At 48.9% G+C, this 23,967-nt stretch overlaps 2 protein-coding genes across 2 annotated transcripts; both read left to right on the top strand.

Annotated features, from left to right (window-relative positions):
- Window positions 1-751: 751 nt before the first annotated feature.
- Window positions 752-22,666, top strand: HOGA1 (4-hydroxy-2-oxoglutarate aldolase 1). Its single transcript, XM_057736248.1, has 7 exons — window positions 752-978; window positions 11,935-12,063; window positions 12,263-12,390; window positions 12,879-13,013; window positions 13,275-13,371; window positions 15,089-15,222; window positions 21,793-22,666. Exons 1-7 carry the CDS (start codon window positions 768-770, stop codon window positions 21,940-21,942), a joined length of 984 nt encoding a protein of 327 aa, XP_057592231.1. The 5' UTR covers window positions 752-767; the 3' UTR covers window positions 21,943-22,666.
- Window positions 4,038-5,065, top strand: C5H10orf62 (chromosome 5 C10orf62 homolog). Its single transcript, XM_057736247.1, is given in 2 exon segments — window positions 4,038-4,083; window positions 4,086-5,065. Coding segments are annotated over 2 exon segments (1,026 nt in total).
- Window positions 22,667-23,967: the final 1,301 nt, after the last annotated feature.

The raw sequence follows: 23,967 nt of genomic DNA, 5'->3' as shown, positions 1-23,967 counted from the left end.
GCCTGAGATATTTAGGAATGAAGGAAGACTGGGAGCAAGGGTGGGCTCAGGCAGGAGGGGAACCTGGAGCCCGTTGGCCCCCCAAGCCAGCCCTGCTGCTTTTATTACCGAGGCCTCTTTTTGCTTCTTTCCTGCCACCCCACTTCCCACGTCCCAGCGTGGATCAGCTTTGCAATGCACTCTTCCTGGGGCCCCCTCTTGGTGACAGCTGTCCTGTGGGGCTGTGTGTGGCCAGCACAGGCCTGTCACGTGGCAGGCTTGGCAGGAGGAGCTTGGCAGGGGAGCGGGTCAGTCGAGGGGCGGCAGATCACAGGCAGCTTCTCACCCAGCCGGGCCAGCCGGGCCTCCCACAGGGCAGGGCCTGCTCAGCCAGTTGGCTCCGCCAACCTCACAACTGCCAAGCAGAAGCCAGGAAGCCAGCCTGGCTCCTGGCTTTGGGGCTGGGAATTGTGGGAGGAGGGCTGGGCCCCACTGGAGTCACTCTTCAGTATAATGACCCCAGGAACCTGTCCTCTGTCTGGCCAGAGGGACACTGGGTTGTGGCATTTCTCCAGCTGCTCCCCAGGGGGAGAGAAGACCACCTTGGAGCCAACAGGCCTAGCCTCTGACCCTGGGAACACCCAGCCCAGGCCTGCCCGAGGGCCAACAAGTCAAGGGGTAGCAAATTTTTAACTAGGGCACATTGATCATTAACTGGGGTAGGAAGGAGTCCAAACTCAGCATCCCTCGGGGGCAGAGACCAGCTGGGCTTCGAGCCTCCTGCAGAGATGCTGGCCTCCCGAGTCTGGTCCTCTGGGAGGCAGGGGCTGAGCAGGGGCTTGTCTAGGACCAGGGGGAGCTGGGCCTCAGAGGAGGGGAAAAAGGTGGACATCTCAGGCATCTACCCCCCTGTGACCACCCCCTTCACTGCCACGGCCGAGGTGGACTATGGGAAACTGGAGGAGAATCTGCACAAACTAAGCATCTTTCCCTTCCGAGGTAAGCGGGGTCTGTCCACTGTGGGAGCTGGGGCGATGTGAGAGGAGGATACACAGCCTCTGTCGAGCTGCTCTTGGACAGTCGGTTACCCTGGAGTCAGGACACAGGCAGGAAGCTAACTGCTGACCTGTGATCTTGGATTAAATCTTCTCTGCCTCAGTTTCCCCAGTTGTAAACTGTTCAGGTTCTTAGCCCAGCGTTATTGTGAGGATCAAACTAGATAACGGGCGTAAAAGCCCTTGTCAGCCAGCCACTCTGTGCGGATGTGAGGGTCGTGGGGGTGTCACATGGCAGCCCCGCCAGCAGGCCCATCTCCCTCAAAGCCTTGTTTGCACACTCTCTTCTGGGCAAAGCCCCTCTTGGCCAAATTAATTCCTGTCCTGGATCCTCTGACTCGTTCCCCCCATTACACATGGGGCTCCCCTCTCTGAGATCAGGGACCAGACCATATTTGTGACGTTCAGCCACAGGCACCATGAATGAAGACGAAAGAAGTGGCAAGTTCCGCCCATCCTGCCCTGTCCACCTCCATCCATCACCCATGACAATTCCCTGAGACAGTGCCGTCAAGAGCCCATTTCACAGACGGGGAGCTGGGGCTCAGAGTGACGAGGGCGCTCGCCCAAGGTCACTCAGCTAATAAATTCCTGAGGTGGGATTTGAACTCGGGTCTGACTGCACGGCCGTGCTTGGGTCGCTAGACCAGAGTCCAACAAATAGACCCCGACTGGCACCAACTTGGGAATGGAGTGGTTCCGACTGGCTTGGGGCGGTGGAGCAGTTCAGAACATGGAACCGCTCGGCCACTGACTTAGCTGTGAGATAAATCTCTCTAAACCTCAGTTTCCCCATCTGACCTGTGGGAACCACATCACAGGAGGGTTGGGAGAAAAATCCGAGAGAATGCAAGTGAAAGCATGCTGTAAGTTGTGAAGGGCGGTGTAGACAGTATGGATTCCAATGATAAGGATGGTCAGAGTGACAGTACGATTGCCACTGCAGGCAGAGCCATGTTGTGACGGCACCCGCTGGCCTGAGACCCCACACATAACTCAGTGCTGAGGGGATGCGACCCTTCCCTAGGGGACAGTGAATGCCCTGTGAATGTCCACACTAGCAGTGACACAAACTCCAAGTATGTTTCTGCTGGGGCTCTGTTCACTTCAGCCTGCAGGTTTGGGCTGAGGCCCAGTTCTCTTGAAGAAAAGTGAGAAGAAGCTCCTTGAATCTCTAAGAGAAGACTCGGCTTCACCTCCCAGGTTCAAGGACACGCTAGTGCAGGGGGTGGGGAGGGTGGACTTTGCATCCAGTGTCTGCCTGCACTCCAGGCTCTTCTCTGGACCCTTGCTTCCCCCCAACCCATTCACTGCTACCGCGGGGACAGGGGTGCCTAGGAGCACAGGCTGCAGTGGCTTTGGCAGTCTGGCCACTGGTCCGCCTCCCACACAACCTACTCAGGTGCCAGCTCCCACCTCAGCTCTCTCTTACCCCCACATGTCGGGGAGCGGGGCGCTGTGTAGAAGAGCCCAACATCCGGAGTTCGAAGGCCTGTAGGAGTCCTGGTTCTGCCAGTTACGGCGACCTTGGAAAAATCGCTGAATCTCTCTAACTCGGATGCCTCATTTTAGAATGGGAACTAGGCCACAGCATTCAGCATAGTCCTCCCAAGGAGCCCAAACCCGAGGCCCTGGCACAGCTCCCAGGATGCTGCCAGGATGCCCGGGAAGCGAGCAGTGAGCCACTGTAGCGCGGAAATCCATGTCTCTCTTACCAGCTCCTCACCCCCTTTTGCAGCCCAGACTCAGGGGCAGGGGAGGAACCATCACATATCACATTGCCAGGGCCTCCTGCACTGAGTTAAATGTCCTCCAACGAGGAGATGAGAACCTGCCCTTGATGAATCAGTGACCAGTTAAGAGATTCTTCTGGAAGCCATTGCCTGAAACCGTGTAGCTCTTTTTACTATTTATTCACTTTTTTAGCATTGTTACTTTGTACTAATTATTTGAATAAAGAGTATTCTTTTTAAATAAAACATAACCGGAGACCAGAGGGAATGGTTTTTGCAGAAGGGCCATTTGTCCCTGAACTCACATCCACAAACAACCTCAAAGGTGAACTTTGAATTGTTATTTTCAAATGAGGTTAGTGGATGACCCCGGAGCTACTCCATCAGGATCAGGGAGATGATGTTTCCCATAAAACAAGCTTCTGTCTTATTCCCTTATTGTATAGGAAAGACTATGGTTTCCTGTGATAAGGTATATAATATTTTGTGTATATTAAAGCCATTATAAAACATTTTGTTTAAAATATCTCAATTTTTATAACCCTATTTTGGCATTAAAAAAAAATGTGTTCTGTGCCTCTGGGAGCGGCCCAGGCCTGTTTCTACCCTGAGAGGCCCTGGGTATAATTTAGGATTGAGGGCCAGACTCTCAGTTGTCTGTACCTACAGGGAGCCTGGCCAGCGGGCCCACCCGCTCATAAGCTACACTGTGCCCATTTACTGGGGAGTCGGGAGCAAGTTTTGGTGTAGGTGCATCAGTAAGGCAAGAGGTAGCAGCCCCCGTCCTGGAATGGCCCCAGGGATCTGGGACTCAGTGAGGTCTCTTGTCCTGTGTATTCTGCCTTCTCAGCCCACCGCTTGTCTTCCCCCAACTGTGACCTCATCATATTCCGGAATGAGCTCCTTCCTGGACCCCCTTTTATTCTGGACCCTCTCAGTAATGGGGCTGGGGGCTGTAAATGGGAATGGAATGCACTGAGCTTGCAGTGGGGGTAGGCCCTGCGTGGGGGGAGACCCCTTGGGCAGCCAGGAGTGGGTGCCGCCCAGCCAAGGGGTTCCTTGAGCCATGGCCAGCTTGATCCAGCAGCCTCTGACCCCTGCGGCCTAGCAGATGGGGAGAAAGAGAAATCAAAGACTGGAGGGTAAGCAGGCCTAAGTGACAGAATAGGTCGTATGCAGAAAGCAGAAGGGATTCAGAATTGGGAAGCTGCCTCCCCACTGACCTTGGGAACAGCTCTCAGGGTGGGAGAAAGGTCCCAGGCCTCAGGCCATGCCTGTCAGACTAGACATAAAGGATCCTGCGGCCTCTCCCCACCCCACCCTCAACCACCGTCCTCACAATGGGGTTCATTGCTGAGGCGGGAGGGGCCTCCTAGGCAGGGCACTGCGGGGGGGGGCCTGCCTGCCAGACACCCTCGGGGAGCCTGTCCCTTCAAGCATGAAGCATTCCATCGGGGCTCCCGCGGCCCCAGTGTGCTCCTAGTTCTGCCTGCCTGGCGTGGGGTCCTGGAGCCCTTCTTGGAGCTCCTCCAGCACCCATCATGCAGGGTGGTGCTGGGGACCGCCCTCGTGCTCGGAGGCGGAGGCCTCGTGTTGTGGATGCAGAGAAAGAGGAGAAGGAAGACAGATTCTGAGACCACACAAGCTGAGCAAGAGCCACCAGAAAGCGAAAAAGCAAGGCATGAGAACTGGATCAAATCACACTTTAGCCGTCTTTCGGAAGAGAAGCTGGCTGACGGCAGCAGCACCGCCTGCGGCCACCCCGCCGGGGCCCCCAGCAATGCCGCTGCTCCCCAGCCCGAGAGTGGCAGCGTGGAGACCTGCACCACGAGGCAAGGAGAAGAGGGCGCGGCTCTTCACCGGGAGTCCTTCGCCAGCAAGCAGAGGATGTCTGGGACCTCACTGACCAAAGAGACCCACAGGGAGCCTGGAAAATCCTCGTCCACGGATGAGGCCACGTGGGCCGCCGTGGCTGCCTGTACCAAGGAGATTGACACCAAGGGGCAGCAGCTGGCTAACTCCATGTTGCAGCGTGCCACAGCCTGCCAGAACTCAGGCCACCTGGAGGCCAAGGACATCAACCCGGAGGAGCTGAAGGCCCTTGAGGAGGTGGAGATGAAGCTGAAAGGGAATTTCCTCACCCAGCGGGAAACCACCATAGCTGGTGCCAACCACACACACACCTTCCATACCCATTGCCACCATGGCCACCAGGGTTATCCAAGCCCCCCGAGCCACCAGTGCCACAGCCTGCCCAACCGCAGCCAACAGGCCTACCACCCCTTTAAAGCCACCTAACCACAGATGGAGATGCCCCTTCCCCCAACAGGGCTGGCACACAATCACAGGCATTCTGTAAGGCCCGTCTCTCTGATGGGCAAACTGTGCGGCCCAGGGTAAGATGCTGCTGTCCAGATCCCTTCTTCGTCAGACACCCACGGGGTCCTGGGCCCCTCGGACTCCGTGAGCGGGCTATGCCTCTGATGGCCCCTGATAGAGGGAGAGTTGACGGGAACTGAAGTAGCTGAGACAGACTCGCAGGCCCCAGAACACCCACCCAAGGGAAGAAGGATGCGGCAGATCCCAGGAGCTGCCGAGAGCATCACGCTGATGCCAGGTGCCTGGAACTGAGCCAATAAAGCCTTGTGTACCCTCCTTCTGAGTCTGGGGGCTCTGTGGCCAGCCCCAGGTCTGGGCGGGCCTCTGGGAAGAGGGTTTCTCCTCCCACAGTCCTCTTCACATGGGCTGATTCAAGACTCCATCCATGGGCTTCCTGGGTCTCAGGTTCTGGGCATGGGGACTCTCCAGGGGGCTCCACCCCCACAGACTTGCTGCTGCCAGGGAAGGAGGAAGCAGCCAGGAGCTGGGAGGAGCGGGGAAAGAGAGGCTTTGAAAAGCAAGGAAGTCAGCGGGGGTGAGCTGTAGGTCCGCTGTCCTCTTGGTGCCACCCTCACCCTGTGTACTGCTGCTCACACTGTGCTTCTCTCTCTCTGCCCCCGCTGGGTGCCGTGTTGGTGCCGCCCCACCACCTACCTTCAGAGCTACTGCGCTACATACTCACTGTTCTTCTTGTTCATGCTACTGTTGCTGGGGCTGGGGCTGCCACTGCTGCAGTACTACTAAACAGCAGTAGTATTGGTACTACCAGTAGCTCCCTCCGCCTTTTTTAGAGTTTTTAGTATATGCCATGCTCTGTGTTGTGTTATGGCTCAGCCCCATAAAGAAGGTATTACGTTATCTCCATTTTGCAGGTGAGGCTTAGAGATGTAATTTTCCTGAGACAGCATGCACAGTAAGTGTTGTTGCTGGGGTCAGAACCCAGCTTGGCCTGACTCCAAAGCCCAGACCCCTAATCCCTGCCCTGTGCTGCCCCCTGAGTCCGATGCCCCCCATCCCCCAGTAGGTCTGTCTCTCTTATACTTATTCCTGTCCTCTTCTCACATGTCCTGACACTCTCTGTGCCCTCCTGCAAGCCTGGGACTCTCCCTGTCTCCTCTTCCTGGGCCCCAAGAAGCCATTTCTAAGGCAAACAGTGACCCCTAGTTAGGCAGTTAAAGGGAGGCAGCTGTCTCCCCCATGAAACTTGGGAGAAGTCAGCTACATGGCACTGACCCCCAGTGTCTCCTTTACATAGAAATTTCTTACCATTCGCATCTATTATGGATTTACTAGTGGTTCCCAACCTGTGGGCCTCAAACTCCAGGAAGAAGGTGCCCTGAATCATTGCAAGGGATGGATAAATCTATAAACACCCTAAATGTTGTCAATTACTTTTATGGAGCATAGTTGGGAGTATTTGAATATTTCTGACATTACTAATAAGTGACTTTATATAAATGCTGATACGTGTGTGTGTGTGTGTGTGTGTGTGTGTGTGTGTGTGTATTTAAAGTACTTCACAATAGGGACTTCCCTGGCAGTCCAGTGATTGAGACTCCATGCTTCCACTGCAGGGGGCGTGGGTAAGATCCCTGGCTGGGGAACTAGGATACCCCAGGCGGCAACCATGCTGCCAAAAAAAAAAAAATTGGGGTCAATCATACTGGAAAATGTTGGAAGCGGCTAATTAGACAGAAAGCAAGAGCAGTGAGGTTTGGCTTCTGAAAGTGATTGTTAAAATGCATAAAATGCATACATTTATCTATTTGTCTGGAAGACCTTAAATCCCTTATTAAAAGCTTATTACGGGGGGGCGGGGGGTGAAGGGGAAGTTGGGACAAAGTGAGAGAGTAGCACAGACATATATACACTACCAACTGTGAAATAGATAGCTAGTGGGAAGTTGCTGTATAACAAAGGGAGATCAACTCGATGATGGGTGATGCCTTAGAGGGCCAGGACAGGGCAGGTGGGAGGGAGTCTCGGGAGGGAGGGGATATGGGGATATGTGTATAAATACAGCTGATTCACTTTGGTGTACCTCAAAAGCTGATACAAGAGTGTAAAGCAATTATATTCCAATAAAGAGTTTAAAAAAAAACATTACATAAAATTTCAGATTAGCTAATATGACTTTGGAAAAAGTTTCCAACTGGCAAAATTCAAACAAAGTTTGTAGTTAGTATTGTACCAATGGTAATACTCTGGTTCTGATCATTGTACTCTAGTTAGGTAAGATGTTATTATTAGTGGGGACTGGGAGAGGGATTTTTACAACTTCCTGTAAATTGGAAAGTAGTTCAAATTAAAAGTCAAAAAAGTTTTCAGACTAGTTATAAGTGATGTCAAAGTTTTATTACAGTTGTGCTATAAGGAAAATAGCCTCTAAGCAGCCAACTCAAGTATATATTCATAGTAAAGATATTTTTACAAGAAAAGAGAATGGTTAAACCATTATTAGACTAGATACAAAGAAGAGAGGTTAACAGTCACTAGACTCTTTTCTGAGAGTCCGCTGGGAGGGTGGCTGGCTTCCCAGATCAAGGCTTAATTCCATTTAAACTCATGAGGAAATTGCTTAAGCATTTCATCAGGAACTTTCATTTCTTCCTAGTGGGAGGTTATGAATTACATCATGCAAAAAAGTTCTGCTCCAGACCAGGTTTGGGACAATTTTTCTTTTATACAACAAATTATCAACATACACATCAACAGGCAGTGTGCTATGTGTCACAAAGGAGGCCAAAATAAGGGGGACAGCATCCTTGATCTTGGTGCTTCTAGACAATGTAGGACAAGTGCTGGGCAAGGACAAAATGCTATGGAGCCCAAGGGGGAGGCGGATTGAGGAAAGGCTTGTGGTCCTCATAGCATTTGAGGGGCTGCAACTAGGGAGGTGTGCTGGGCAGAGGGAAAGGTACAGGAGCAAAGGTGTAGAGGCAGGAAGATGGCGTGTGTCTGGGGGACTCTCACAGTCAGTTTGGCTGGAGGGGGACATTTAGAGATAGGCAAAGGGAGGAGGAAAAGCCCAAAAAGTGACTCCAAAACTTCAAGCCAAAGAGAACTGAGAAGACTGTCACATTCCATTTCCTCATTTCACAGCAGAGGCCAGCTTGAGAAATTTTGCCTAGTCCCAACAAGTGGGGTTGGGCAGATTGAAGGGTTCTCAGGATCTCTGTGCATTTTTGAGTAGGCAGCAGGGAAAGACAAAGAACAGGTAATGGAAGTTCAGGGGAGAGCTATCCAGTGAAGACTTGATTCCAGGAAGACTTCTTGGAGGAGGTGGCAGTGTTGATGGGCCAAAGGGCATAACACTGACTGGGGATACTCCTTACATAAAAGAGAATGTGATTCCTTTTGGCCACAGTAAGTCACCCTATTGCTTGTGTGTCCTCACCCCCCACCCACTCTGCTTACCACGCCATTCTGGCTCCCCAGAGCAGCCAGAATAACCCTGAGGGCAAGGGAGAGAAGCATCTGAAATGAGCCCCTTTCCTCTTAGAGCTGGAGGAGGCCTAAGAGGTTCCTGAGTGCAGCCTCCCATCCCACCCCAGCCACCCTCCCTCTCCTCAAAGTGACAGTTGCCACTCTCCTGATTTAAGGCTTGAGCACTCCCCTGACTAATATGATTACAACTAACATATTGAATGCCAGTTTCCAGCTACTCTAAGCACTTTACAAATAGTATCTCACGTAAACTTCACAAGTCTTTAAGAAGGGCACTAATATTATCCCCATTTTTCAGTTGAGGTAGCTGAGGTTTGGTTAAGCCATTTGCCGAAGAGCTCAGAGCTGGTGAGGGGCCACACTGGGAGTAAAACACAGGCTCTGACCACCCTGCTGCTCTGCTTCCTGCTTCCCCACCACTCACTTTCCTCAATCCCTACTCATCTAGAACCTTGGCCTTTTCCTCTCCTTTAGCCCCACCTCTACACCAGGGTAGTGCTTTAGGCCTGACACTGGACATCTGGTCAAGGAGAAGGAGAGGGCTCTTGGCAGTATCAGTTCACAGACTTCAAAGTGCCCTCTTTCTTGCACATTTTCTCATTTGAGCCTTTAAGACAGCCCTATAAGGCAGGATTGAAGTGATTTTATCATCATCCCACAGAAAAGGAAATGGGGTCTCAGAGACCGATGTTACTTGCCCAATAGCTAGAGGGGCTTGAGTCCAGCGCTTGCCTGACTCTATCACACTTCCTCTTCCCCAGCCTGGCATCTCTTCCTTCTTGGGAGTCAGGCCTGGGTCGGACGCTCCCTTAAAGGAAATGACGAGAGGCGACTAGGAGTCTTGGGCACAGGGGCCTGCTTCACCCACGCGGCACAGCTTAAGACCCAGCTGTCCTGCTGTTTAGGCCAAGTCCACCTGTGGGGCCTGGAGATTTCAGGAACTGACCACCAGAATGAAAGGGGACTTGGGAGTGAGTGACTGTGGCTGGAGACGTGTCTGAAGCAAGAATCCTCCTTCAAGGCGCCTGGCAGGAAGGGTTGGGGAGGCAGCAGCAAAATTTGATCTTTAGATCCTTAGCCAGAGGGTGCTGGTCCAGGCGTGGCTGGATTGGAGGCCTCTCTGGGGCTCTCTGCGAGTGCGATGATCTGCTGGGAAAACACTGGGGCCTATGGGGCAAGACAGAGTGAGGCTCCTACCACGGGCTCCTAGCCTGACATGGAGGAATTGGTCCTGAGGAGGCAATCCAACAAAAGCCAAAAGCTGTGTGCCTCAAGATGTTCCCTGTAATGTTACCAAGGCAAAAAACTGGGGGAGCTCTTCTGGCAACCCACTCAGTGGACTTTAACGGTGTGGTGAACAGCACGGAGAAAGGTTTGTGGTATAAAGCTGACTCCCCATCACACTGTGTCCCCTTAAGGATGACTCACAGGAACAATCTCTTTTGGTCCCAGCGCCAGGAAACTCTGTGTTTCTCCAGGGCAGCTGCTTCGCTTTATCTTGATTTCTACATATCTGTCAGCTGACCACGTTTCCCTTTTAGGCTTGACTGTCGGGAAGCTCCAAATCAAATTTCTGGCCCATCTGTGAGAACTGTATTGCAGGGATTTTGTATCCTGATATTATCCCTGGCTTTCTTTCCTTTCTCCCAAATTGTCTTCTATTTATTAATAATTTTCATGTATCGTATGTTGTATTTAAGAAAAAAATTGGGATAGAACCGAGTAGAGAGGAGAAAGAAGAAAGTTAAATGAAAAAAGCTGAGAGGAACATTGTTTAACATTCCCTTTAGATCAGCTGAAGAGTGTCAATTGTGTTGGTCTCTTGTGGATATAAAAGGGTTGACACCTTTAACTGGTAACGTTAGAAACCTCACAAATGATGTATAAAACAGGAAAATGCAAAATAAAATAATGAGATGTCACTTTTCACCCAGAAAATTGGCAAAAATTAGTTCTGGAGTTCACACTGAGTCTTGGTGTGAATGAACACTAGCAGTTATTTCTGTGGGCTGCTGGGGTATGAACTGGCTAATTAGAAGTCTGGCAAGCGATGTACCATAATGTTTATTGCAGCACTATCTACAATAGCCAGGACACGGAAGCAACCTAAATGCCCATCAACAAATGAATGGATAAAGAAGATGTGACATATATATACAATGGAATATTACTCAGCTATAAAAAGGGATGAGATGGAGCTATATGTCATGAGGTGGATAGACCTAGAGTCTGTCATACAGAGTGAAGTAAGTCAGAAAGAGAAAGACAAATATTGTATGCTAACTCACATATACGGAATCTAAAAATGGTACTGATGAACTCGGTGACAAGACAAGAACAAGGACACAGATGCAGAGAATGGACTGGAGAACTCGAGGTTTGGGGGGGTGGGGGGTGAAGGGGAAGCTGAGACAAAGCAAGAGAGTAGCACAGACATATATATACTACCAACTGTAAAATAGATAGCCAGTGGGAAGTTGCTGTATAACAAAGGGAGTTCACCTCGAGGATGGATGATGCCTTAGAGGACTGGGATGGGGAGGGTGGGGGGGGACTCGAGGGAGGGTGGGGGGGAGTCGAGGGAGGGAGGGAATACGGGGATATGTGTATAAAAACAGATGATTGAACTTGGTGTACCCCCCAAAAAAATAATTAAAAAAAAAAAAAGTTTGGCAAGCGAGGTGTATTTACGTGCGACTCAGCCATTACACACCTAAGTATCTAAACTGAGAGAAACTCTTAAACGTGTTTGTTTCAGCATTGTTTGTAATAGCAAAAATAGGATATATTCTAAATGTCATCCAAGGGAGAGTGAAAAACCGTCATCTAACTTCACACAAGGACTATTACACAGCAACGAAAATGCATGAATGCGAGCTCCCTGTTCTGCTGTGGACAAAGCTCAAAACACAGCAGTGAGCAAAAATGGCAACGTGCAGAGAGGTTAAGTGATCCCATTTCTACAGTTTTTAATGGCAAAAACCATATTATATATTGTTTAGGGGTCCAGATGTATGTTTTAAGGGTAAAAAGACACGAATGGGAACCATAAACACTTGAGATTGGCCAGAGATGCGGAAGAAGACGGTGACCGGAGGGGTTGTCATGGGTGCTGGATTATATTATATCTCTTCTTTTTGGTAAGGCTAAAATATCTCATTAAAACAAAGGAAAAAACAGGTGTGAACACTGTCACTGCAGCTGGGTAAACCACTGCCTGCATCAGGACAAAGATGGGAAGGAGATGGGTGAAAAACTGTGGTGTGGGAGGTAGGAACCTGGGTGAAAGTCCCATATCTGTTTTTTCATAAGCAGATGGGACGGCGTCTCCTCTCTTGCAGGCTTCGTGGTCCAGGGCTCCACTGGCGAGTTTCCCTTCCTGACTAGCAGTGAGCGCCTGGAAGTGGTGAGCCGTGCACGACAGGCCCTGCCCAAGGACAAGCTCCTGCTGGCCGGCTCCGGCTGCGAGTGTGAGGCTTAATGCTCCAGGCCTGGCAGTGGCTGGGTGTGGGCGGCAGGCTCCCTGGCCTGGGGCTGGGTTCAGTCTAGTGCTTGCTCTGTCTCTTCTGCACCCCTTGCTTGCCCCAGGGCCGTAGCCCAGCCCTCTCCTCTTGCTCCTGCCTTCGCCCACCATGGTCTGTAGGAGAGACCTCCTCCTTCCTCTTGCAGCCACTCAGGCCACGGTGGAGCTGACGGTGAGCATGGCCCAGGTCGGGGCGGACGTCGCCATGGTGGTGACCCCTTGCTACTACCGTGGCCGCATGGACAGTGCCGCCCTCATTCACCACTACACCAAGGTGGGTGTGAGGGATGGGCGTGGGTTTGAGGCCCTGGGGCCAAGAGGAAGCTGGACGAGGCAGAGACTCTGCCTGGGGAGGGAAGATGAGAGAAGCTGGGAGCAGAGTGGTGAGCCTACTTCCCACGAGTGGCAGCTGTGGGAAAGGGGAGGGACGCCACCGGGTACCAGCTGTGTGACACTGGACGCGGACCTGACCATGCTGTGTCGCTGTTTCCTCCCCTCTCAAATGGGAGGAATGATGGAATCTTCCTCCAGGGTGACTGTGAGGGTTGAATTCAATCACAACATAGAGGACTTAGAACTGTGCCTGGCACACAGAAAGCACTCCTAAGAGTTACCCAGGATTAGTGCTTGCAATCAGGGTGCATAGCACTGTGAAGTCTAGCCCAGGAGGCGGGCCAGTCCTGGTAGCCCTGCGGAGACCTGGGCCCAGACCGCCTCAGGCCTGGGGCAGCTGCCCTGTCCCCTCTTCCCTGTGCCCCTCAGGTTGCTGACCTGTCTCCAATTCCTGTGGTGCTGTACAGCGTCCCAGCCAACACGGGGCTGGACCTGCCTGTGGACGCGGTGCTCACGCTCTCCCAGCACCCGAATATCGTGGGCATCAAGGACAGCGGGGGTGACGTGAGTGGCTGCCGCTCTCCGCCTGGCCACCCTCCACCTCTTCTCTTTTGCTGCCAGCTTCGGGGCAGCTCTGGGACCTGCATGAGTCCTGGGCTCCTGTGTGGGTTCCCGCTGTCCCTGTGTGGGCTCTCTGGGGTTTGCCTGAACTTGGGGGCATCTCTGTAGGACCTGCGCTCTCATTCTCCCGCACTTGCCCAGCCCCCATCCAGGCTGGTGGCAGAGCCCGTGGGCCCAGCTCTCACACCAGGTTTGCCATTACAGGTGACCAGGATTGGGCTGATGGTTCACAAGACCAGGAGGCAGGATTTCCAGGTGTTGGCTGGATCGGCTGGCTTCCTGCTGGCCAGCTATGCTGTGGGTAAGCCTCCCACTGCTCCCAAACTGTGATGAGGGCTCCAGATACACCCAGGCAGCTGGGTTCTGCTGGGAGTGATGGTGAGGCTCAGGGCTGAGTGAGAGGGGGACTTTACCAGCCTGCCTGCTCAGAAACCCCAGAGGTCCGGCACACCGCTTACCTATCTGAATAGGGGGTGCTTGTGAGTGACCTTGTTGGGTGCGGGACGGTGGCCGTGTACAATCCCCAGCCTGCTGGGGGGATGCCTGCAGTTTGCTCTAAGTCCGAAACTCCCTGTTTAGGCGACAAGTTTAGCTCCTTTAATCTCACCTTGTAAATCATTGTCTGAGGGCAGAGGCCTTGGGGCCCTTCCCACTAGTCCGGGAGTACATTTTCCTCTCTCCCTGGGCCCAAGCCAGAACGAATTGTCAGGCCGGCAGGGCTGGGCTGGGGATCTTCAGCTGCCCGATCAGACTCTGTTCCAGTCCAGGATCCTAGGAATGTCACCATTAGACCACCTGCTCTTGTCTGCTTGGGGTCAAGGTCCTTGGGTTCAGACTGGATTTGACCCATGATGGGGAGGGAAGCATCTGCTGCCTTGAGCTGAAGCCCCAGAGAGTGTAGGTTTTTTTTTTTTTTTTTTGAGAGTGTAGTTTTGAATTACTTTTCCAACAATGCAGGGGCCAATGCTGGTTCTTGTTCTCTATGGTCTCTGCAGGCTTTGGCTGGTTGTGTAGGTCCTGCTTAGCTCGCCTCTGCCCTATCACAGTCTCTAAAGGGGAGAGTAGAGGGGACCCATTTATGCTTCATTTCTGAGAGTGTGGTAGATGAAAATAGCACAGGCTCTGGAAGCTGGGGATCTGAGCTGGAATCTGAGCTCTGCCATTTTTTCCCTGAGTACCACTGGGCAACGTATATGACCTTTCTGAGCCTGAGTGTCTACTCTGCAAAGCAGAGAGGTGTCATGAGGATTAGAGAGCATTGGCCCTGTGTCTGCCATAGTGCTTGGCACATAGTAGGTTTTCAATAAATGGCATCTACATTAGCTCATTCGAAATGCCTACTCTCTCTCCAGTCTTAAGGCCGCTTTGCTGTGAGTCACTCCTAGCTAGCTTTGGAATCACACTCACAGGCTGGCAGAAGTGGCAGGAACTTCTGAGATCACAGCCAGCCCACGTTCATTGCTCAGATGAGACCAAAGAGGACCAGAGAAGGTTGATGACTTGTCCAAGTTCCTGCAGCCAATGGGAGGAAATGCTGGGTCTCCTGGCTATGTCTAGTGCTCTTTCCCCTCCCCAGCCCCTCCCTCACTGCTGTTCCAGGCTGCATTCACTGACGGGGGGAATAAAACTTCAGTAGAGCAAAGGCTTCCCATCCATACCATCCCCTTCCAGGACTGATGCGTCAGGGGGCTATTGGAGGAGGGTGGAGGTGTCAGCTGGCAGGTGGGACTTTACTCTGGGGTGGGGGAGGGGTGCAGGGAAGGAACTGTCCTTGAGTTAGCCTTCAGGCTCTGCTCCCTGCCCCTCAGCCTGTGGGATTCTATTTTGAATGTGCTGGAAATGTTTTCTCTGGAAATCTGTACTCTGTGAACTCACAGAGCATATCTCAGATGTGGCTAATCAGAGGCGTAAACATCCACAGCCTGTCTCCTCAGAAAAAAGAGGTGCTGGGGACCAGGATTTGGAATTCTCTGCGAGAAGAGGCTCTGGCTGATATTCTGCTTCTTACTCTGTGGCAGGAGCTGTGGGGGGCGTGTGTACCCTGGCCAATGTCCTGGGGGCTCAGGTGTGCCAGCTGGAGCGACTCTGCCTCACAGGGCAATGGGAGGATGCCCAGAAGCTGCAGCACCGCCTCATTGATCCAAACACTGCAGTGAGTTCCCAACCGATGGCTCCAGAGCAGGGGTGCTCTGTGTCATTGGAACAGGAGCCAGTGCTGGCACAGGGGTCTCCACTTGGTCTCTTCCCTTTCAGAAAGTCCTTTTAGAGAACATCCCAGTGTGGGAACTCTTTGTGCCTCCCCAGAAAATCTAGACCTCAGACAAAGTTGAGCCCCATTGGTTTCAAACTTAAGTGTGCATGAGAATTCATTTAGGAAGCTGGTTAAAATTCTACTCCTTTAGGCCCAGAAATAGTCCTTGAGACAAGCATCCTGGGTGATTGTGACATCAGAAGTCCTGGAAACTTACTTAAGATGTGCTGCCTAGAGAGAGGGAAACATGGGCCTTTATGTCAGCTTTAATAAGGGGCTAGGTCCTGAAAAATAAGATGGTGGAGAGTAATAAAGGAGTGGGAAGACTGGAGGTACTCAGAGATCAGCTTTCCCAGGAGAGTCTTATCTTCAAATAATCCATTCTGTAGTCAGACCGTGTACCCCAACTCTGTGTTGGGTAAGTCAAGGAGAAGAGGCAAGACAGAATGCCTGTCAAGTGCAGGAAGTGCTGCACTCAGCCATATTGGAGTCTGAGGCAAAAAGAAAAATGTGTGTCCCTAGCGACATGTTTTCATTCATATTTTCAGTTAAACTTTTTATTTTAGGATAATTGTAGATTCACATGAAATTGTAAGAAACAACACAGGGAGATCCCATGTACCTATTACCCTGTTTCCCCCGACAGTAACATCTTAAAAAACTATAGCACGATATCACAACCAGGATTTTGACATGTATACAGTCAAGATACAGAACATTTCCATCACCATAAGGATCCCTCGTTATCCTTTTATACCCACACCTATTCACCTCCTGCCCCCACCCCCTCCTTAACCCCTGGCAATCATAAATATGTTCATTTTTATAATTTCATCAGTTCAAGATTGTTATATAAATGAAATCAGAGTCTATAACCTTTTTTAAAATTAATTAATTAATTTGTTTATTTATTTATTGGCTGCGTTGGGTCTTCATTGCTGTGCCTGGGCTTTCTCTAGTTGTGGCATGCGGGGGCTACTCTTTGTTGTGGTTCATAGGTTTCTGATTGCAGTGGCTTCTTTTGTTGCGGAGCACAGGCTCTGGGCGCATGGGCTTCAATAGTTGTGGCACACAGGCTCAATAGTTGTGGCACATGGGCTTAGCTGCTCCGCTGCATGTGGGATCTTCCTGGAGCAGGAATCGAACCCATGTCCCCTGCATTGGCAGGCAGATTCTTAACCACTGCGCCACCTAGGAAGTCCCAGTCTATAACCTTTTGAGATTGGCTTTTTTCACTCAGCATAATTTTCTGGAGATCCATTCAGGCACATGTAGCAATAGTTGCTTTTTACTGCTGGGTAGTAGTTGATGGTGTGGCCATAAACAGCTTGTTTAAACATTCACTTGTTGAAGGATAGCTGGTTGTAAAGCTGCTATGAACATTCATGAACAGGTTTTTGTGTGATCATAAGTTTTCATTCTTCTGGGATAAATACACAATTGGTGGATTGTACAATGTCTGCATGTTTACTGTTTTAAACATGACCAACTGTTTTCCAGAGTGTGTGTACCATATTGTATTTACATCACTGTAAATGTATGAGTGACCCAGTTGCTCTACATCCTCACTAGCATACTAGCATTTGGTGTTGTGACTTTCTTTTCCTTTTTTTTTTTTTTTGCCATTCTGATAGGCATGTTGTGACATCTTGTGGTTTAAATTTACATTTTTCTGATGGCTAATGCTATTGAACATCTTGTCATGTATTTATTTGCCATCTATATCCTCTTAGATGAAATGTCTGTTTACATCTCTTTCCCATTTTCCAATTGGATTTTTTTTTTTTTAACTGTTGAGTTTTGGAAGTTCTCTGTACCTTCTAGACACTAGTCCTTTGTCAAAATGTGATTTGCATGTATTTTCTCCTTCTGTAGCTTGTCTTGTCATTCTCTTAACAGATCTTTTGCAAAGCAAAAGTTTTTAATTTTGAGGAAGTCCAGTTTATCAATATTTTATGTTCATGCTTTTGATGCAAGTCTAAGAACTCTTTGCCTAGCACACGACTGTGAAGTTTTTCTATTTTTTTCCTAAATGTTTTATATTTTACAAGCCTGTGACCCATTTCGAGTTAATTTTTGTAAAGCATATGAGACTCAGATCAAGGTTCATTTTTTTCTTTTCTCTTTTGGCCTGTAGATATCCACTTGCTCCAGCACCATCTGTTGAAAAGACGATCTTTCCTTTATTGAATTACTTTTACACCTTTGTCAAAAAACAGTTGGATGTATTTGTGTGGGTCTATTTCTGGATTCTCTGTTCTTTCCATTGATCTATCCCTCTGCAGTACCATACAGACTTGATTATTGTAGGTGTGCAATAAATCTTAAAATCAGATTTTAAGATTTTAAGGTTAACTCATTCCTCCCACTTTGTTCTTTTTTCTCCCCCAAAATTGTTTTAACTAATCTAAATCCTTTGTCTTTTCATATAAATTTTAGAAAAATATTGTGTATATATATTTTTACTTTTGCTGGAAATTTTATAGGAATTGTGTTAAACCTGTATACCAATTTGGGAACAATTGACATTTTTACTGTGTTGTCTTCAAATCCTTAAATATGGTATGTCTCCATTTATGTAGACCTTCTTTGATTTATTTCATCAGCATTTTGTAGTTTTTGGCAAACAAGTCCTATACAAGTTTTGAGAGATTTATACCTAAGGGGCTTATATTTTTTGAGTGATTATAAATAATATTGTATTTTTAATTTTAATATTCATATGTTCATTGCAGGTGTATATAAGAACACAATTGATTTTTGGTTGTTATCTAGTATCATATGACTTTGCTGAACTCACTTATGAGTTCTAGGAGATTTTTTTCTATATTCCTTGGGGATTTTCTACATAGACAATCATATCATCTACAAATAGGGAATTTTTATTTCTTCCTTTCTGATCTACATGCCTTTTATTTCCTCTCTTGCCTTATTGCACTGGCTAGAACTTCCTGCACTATGTTGAACAGAGTAGTGAGAGTGGACATCCTTGCCTTATTTCTGATCTTAAGGGAAAGCATTCAGCCTTTCACTGTTAAGCACAATGTAGGTTTCTGTAGATGCTCTTTATCAAGTTGAGGAAGTTCTCCCTCTGTTCTAGTTTCCAGAGAGTTTTTAAAAATCATGAATGGGTGCTGAATTTCTGTCAAATTTTTTTCTGCATTGATTGATATGATCATGTGATTTTCTTCCTCTTTAGCCTATTAATATGGTGAATTACGTTAATAATTTTCAAATATTGAACCAGACTTGTATCCCTGGAATAAACCCCACTTGCACAGGGCATATAACTCTTTTCATATATTGCTGAATTCCATTTGCTAATATTTCATTAAGGGTTTTTTCCTGTCATATTCATGAGAGATATTGTTATGTAGTCTGTCTGTCTTTCTTTGTTTCTTTCTTTCTGTACTGTCTTTGTCTGATTTTGGTATCAGGGTAAAAATAGCTTCATTAATTGATTGGGAAGTGTTGCCTCCTCTTCTGTTTCCTGGAAGAGACTGTGAGAATTGATGTTAAATCTTCTTTAATCATTTTTTAAAAATTCTCCAGTGAAATCATCTGGGCCTGGAGATTTCTTTTTTGGGAGTTTAAAAAGAATAATAACTCCACACAAGGCCTCTACGGATACCTCCCTGGTGGGAAGGGGTAGAAGTGCCTCCTTACTGCTCGCTGTGTGGCCTCCACTGACACCTTGAGTGTGTTTGGCAGGGTGGCCGCCTTAAGGGTGGGCCGTGGTCAAAATTCTGACTCTCCTCATTAGGCCTCCTCTGAGAGGTCCCTCATGGATGAGGAGGGACACCCTTTACTGCTGAGTGTAGGGTAGAAGTTCTGGCTCCCACTTCAGCCTTTGCTGCCCTGGGTGGGGGTGGAGCCACAGTTTTCTCCTGTGGGGTCTGGCCGGAGGAGAGTGATTATTGTCTGCAGGTTCTCCAGCTTGCTCAGCTGCTGGAGAGAACAGGCATTTGTGGGGCTTTGCTGGTCTGTGCTTGTTGGCATTTCAGGGCCACTGTTCGTTCAGCTCCAAGTCTGGGCTGAGGAGCGCAGCACTGTGTTGTTCCTTGGATCCCAAGGTTCCTAGCTGGTCTTCCTTCTCTCTGCATTTCAGACTCTTATATTGGTTTTTATGTAATGTCCTGGGTTTTTTAGTTCTCCTTACTGGGAGGAATAAGAAAAAAATACACCTATACCTGGAAGTGGAAGCTGTAAGTAGTTTTCTAAAGGGTGATTTTTCCCTCCCAGAACATTAAAGTAGTTGGAAAAAAATACTGAAAAATTTAAAAGTAGGCACATTAAAATTCACAGCATATTTTTTTGTTTAAAATATTTTATTTATACCAAAAAAATAACGTATTAGAATTTTACTTCCTTGGCTTAAATGGAAGCAAACACATCAAAATCATTTTTTTCTCAAATCTATTTCTAGAAAAAAATTAACCATTCAAAATATGCAAAACATGTAAATAGGGGCACACATAATTAGCTTGCCTCAGGCTACAATATGACAGGGCATGGCTCTGTTGGATCTTGTCTTTAAAGCTTTGAAACTTTGTTCATCGTGGATTTTTTTTCATTTTTTAAAATATTGCATTAAATATTTGTCTTGTGACTGAGTTTTGCCCCTGAGGCGATAGTCCCAGACTGAGCTAGGCAATGTTTTCTTTGGTAAAGTGGTGGGTGGGCTCTAAATTTCCCTCACAGCTTATATCTTTACCTCAAAGGGCCAGATTAACTCAGATTTAGAGAAAGGACAGCTGAGGAGGCAAGCATGCGTTTCCCTGGATGTGAAGGTTCTCCTGGGATAGGATGCGCTATAGACAGGTTGTAAGAATTGCTGAAAAGAAGGCCTTTCCTCTGAGCCCCGTCAGGGCCCGGGCTGCACTATACATACTGATTTTCCAATGGGGCAGGACCCCTGCTCTCCCACTCCCATCCTCCTGTGTGAGACAAGGTCCCAGAACCTGCATACCACCCAGGCAGGAAGAGGAGGAGCTTCCAGGCCCCTTGGGAGCTGGTCTAATAGTGGTATATTTCTCATCCAATTCTTGTGACATGGGATAGATGTTGTTATCTCCTAATATTACAGATGAAGCAGCTTGGGCTGTCTCTTGGGAAGAGAGGATGCTTGCTGCCATCCTAGCCCTTGGCATGCCATCCTGCCGTACCCTTCACTCTGTGCCCCGTCCTGTGCCAGCTCTGGGCACACACTCAGGAATGCCTGGAACACCTTTCTGCTGCCTGGGCTGTAGGCTCAGCCTCCCCAAGAGCAACTTGATGTCACCTTATTGCCCTGCCCTGCTCGAACACAATGTGCTTCCTCTACCCTCCCACCCAGCCGGCCTCCTGTCCCGGCTATATTTAGGACTTTGCATGGTTTTTACCTCCAAAGCCTTCAATCCTTTCTCAGGGTCTGAAGAGGGGCCAATCAGAGATCTTCAGACACTTATGTGGAAGAAAGCTTTCCCCTAGATACTGCTTGTTTCCATTGTCTTTCCCACCCTCCTCAGGTTTGGGGTGAAATGCCCAAGTTACTAGAGCATGTCTAGGGCCACGCCTGGGAGGGGGTTTGCGAAAGTCTACTGGCCTCTAGTGGTGAATAGTTATTAGTCAGTCAGTCATCAGCGGTTCCCAACCTTTTTAACCCCAAACAACTTCTTTTATTATTTTTACCCTTCATGAAGCCCATATTTCTAAGGGTTTACTTCCCTCAAAATGAAACTGTATTCACTAATAATTACTTTCCTAGTTTTTAGGTAGTCAAAGATTAATCTAACCCTTCCCACCAGCATGAAACAACCCCTTGCTATGCTAAAAGCGAAGAAACGCAATGCTTCATTTTCTGTAAAACTCCATGCATGATTTTAAATTAGGTCTCCCATTACAATGGAAAAGAGTTTAGAGATCATGTTGTCTGGCCCCCTGGTTTTTCTAGGTAAGTGAACTTGCTCAGAGATAAGTTAATGATATATGGTTACAGAGTAAAACTTCTTTGGACAAGGATGCATTGTTTTCCCTGTGAGAGCATTTGGAGTTGGGATCAGGGAGGAGCTATGGGTGGATGGGGGGGTACCCTGCTGTGGGGACCCTGGGCTGTGCCGACCTCCCACGCCTGGTGTGCCCTGGGTCAGGTTCCAGTGAACTGGGCTGCAGACCAGTGATGCTCTAGTGCCTAGCCCCATGGGGCTGCTGCCTTCTCCCATCCCAGCTTGAGGACTAAATGCCACTCTTCTGGCCAGCGGGGTGGATTTCTCTGCTAAAACCAAAGGAGGTGCCTTCCTTCATTCTAGGTTTTGGCATTGTGTTCTCTACTGCCAACCTGCCTTCTAGATTCCCAATCTACCCTGGGGGTCACAGATTCGGTTGAGCTGGGGGAGGAGGGTGGAACTCTAACTTTCTGAAAGTGACACGTCTGGGTCCCAGATGTGTGTGCAGGGTACTCCCCAGTCTCTACTAACAGGCCCTGCTCCTCAGGTGACCCGGCGCTTCGGGATCCCGGGGCTGAAGAAAACCATGGACTGGTTTGGCTACTACGGAGGCCCCTGCCGCGCCCCCTTGCAGGAGCTGAGCCCTGCCCAGGAAGAGGCGCTGCACCTCGATTTCACCATCAATGGCTGGCTCTGAGCACAAGGGGGGACTGCCTGAGCGAGCAGCCTGAAGAAGATCGCAGGGGGACGAGGGTTCGAGGCTCCTCTTCTTACTTAAGTCCTCCAGGTAGCCTCTCTCCAGGTGCTGTCACGCATGCTCATTTCCTTTTCTCCCAGCCCCATAGCCTCTTGCATTTGTGTCCTGAACTCTGGGTCTCTAGAGACCTTCAGTCTGGGAAGGAGCAATGATTTACTTGTCTCTCTACTGTGGTTTTCTATCCCCTAAGACACGTGAACCAGGAGCCAGACGGGAAAGGCAGGGGGGCAGCTGGGCACAGAAAGGCCATGTTTTACCAAAAGGAAGACTGCTTAGACTTAGGGGTACAAACCTGAGTCCAGCACACCGCAGGAAGCCAGGGTAACTCCTGAGAACCCAAATTCTGACCCCTTTCAGGGGAAGCGCTAGATTGGGAAATCTCATCAGAAAGGTGTCACTGCTGTTTGAAAGACCTCCAAGCTGCATTCCAGTCCTCTCCTAAATCTATTTTGATTCATCTTGCTGTCTCTAGCCTTGATCCCAACCATCAAGTGCAGCAGTGAGACAGCCCAGTGGCTTGCCAGAACTGGTAAATAATGACACCTGGTGGATAAATGTTGCATTCTGGAAGGCTATTCCAGCCAACCCAGGTCTGAAACATTAGGAAAGGGGACTTGGCCTGAGATAGGACCATTCTCTTGCCTATACACACTCTGCCTTTATTGCTAAGAACAATTGCTTTGTTACTGCAATAAAGTTTAATAAATTAAAGTAGTGTGGCTATGTACAGATTAACACTCCACTGCTATGCAGGTCTTAGGTTTCCTGCCCAGATGTCAAGAACCTTCCCAGAGGCAATTTAGCTCCCAAGGTCTGCTTTTTCCCTGCTCTGAAAGAGGCCTTAAGAATGCTGAGCAAACATAAGCATTAGTTTATTGGAGGCCTAGAGAAAAGCTTATTGAAATTTTAAATGGGAAAGATAAGAGGCAAAAAGGTTCAAGTGAGATGTAGAAACACTTAGCACATTAATTTAAAAGGCTGCTTTCTCTAAAGTGTTTAATCTTGGGGATTTCCTGGTGGCCCAGTTGTTAGGAATCCATGCTTTCACTGCCAAGGGCCTGGGTTCAATCCCTGGTCGGAGAACTAAGATCCTGCAAATCTCATGGCCAAAAAAAAGAAGTTTAACCTTGTTCAGTGATATCTGATTAGTGACAGAAAACCTGAGATGAAATTTTGTTAATTAATTATTTATTGGCTGCATTGGGTCTTCATTGTTGCACAGGGGCTTTCTCTAGTTGCGGTGCATGGGCTCCTCATTGCTGTGGCTTCTCTTGTTGCAGAGCACAGGCTCCAGGCGCTTGGGCTTCAGTGATTGTGGCACATAGGCTCAATAGTTGTGGCTCACAGGCTCTAGAGCGCAGGCTCAATAGTTGTGGCGGATGGGCTTAGTTGCTCCATGGCATGTGGGATCTTCCTGCAGCAGGGATCGAACCCATGTCCCCTGCATTGGCAGGCGGATTCTTAACCACTGCGCCACCTAGGAAGCCCCCTGAGGTGAAATTTTTAAAAACTACTCTCATTAAAAAGAAAGGTAAACAGATCCTTGTTTAGGGCACGGGCTAAAGGAGAGAATATAAAAGTTATCAGTCCTCAGCAGAAACTGGGTATCTGGCTGGCCCTGAAGCTTGGCACTTAGCACCTCTCTTCTCACAGGCAACTTCCGGAAGATCTGGGCTCAGAGGAGAATCAGGTTTAGGGACGGGGCAAAAAGTTAGGGCTAGGGAGGCATGCTAGTGTACTGGTAAAGAGCTCAGCCTCTGGGATTTAAGTTCTTGGATTTGTGCCTTAGTGTCTGCAGGACCTTAGAAAATTATTTAACTGTCCTGAACCTCATCTGTAATACAGGGATAATAATGGTACCTTCCTCTCAGGGCTTATAAGATCATGCATGTGAAAGGGTTAGCATGGCAGGTGAATGTGCAGAGAAAGACTTGCCTGAGGTAACCCAGCAGGTGTGACAATAAT

The sequence above is a fragment of the Hippopotamus amphibius genome, chromosome 5 (genome assembly GCF_030028045.1).
Source record: "Hippopotamus amphibius kiboko isolate mHipAmp2 chromosome 5, mHipAmp2.hap2, whole genome shotgun sequence".
In the NCBI taxonomy this organism is placed as follows: domain Eukaryota; kingdom Metazoa; phylum Chordata; class Mammalia; order Artiodactyla; family Hippopotamidae; genus Hippopotamus; species Hippopotamus amphibius.
This window is presented reverse-complemented; position numbering and strand designations above follow the sequence as displayed.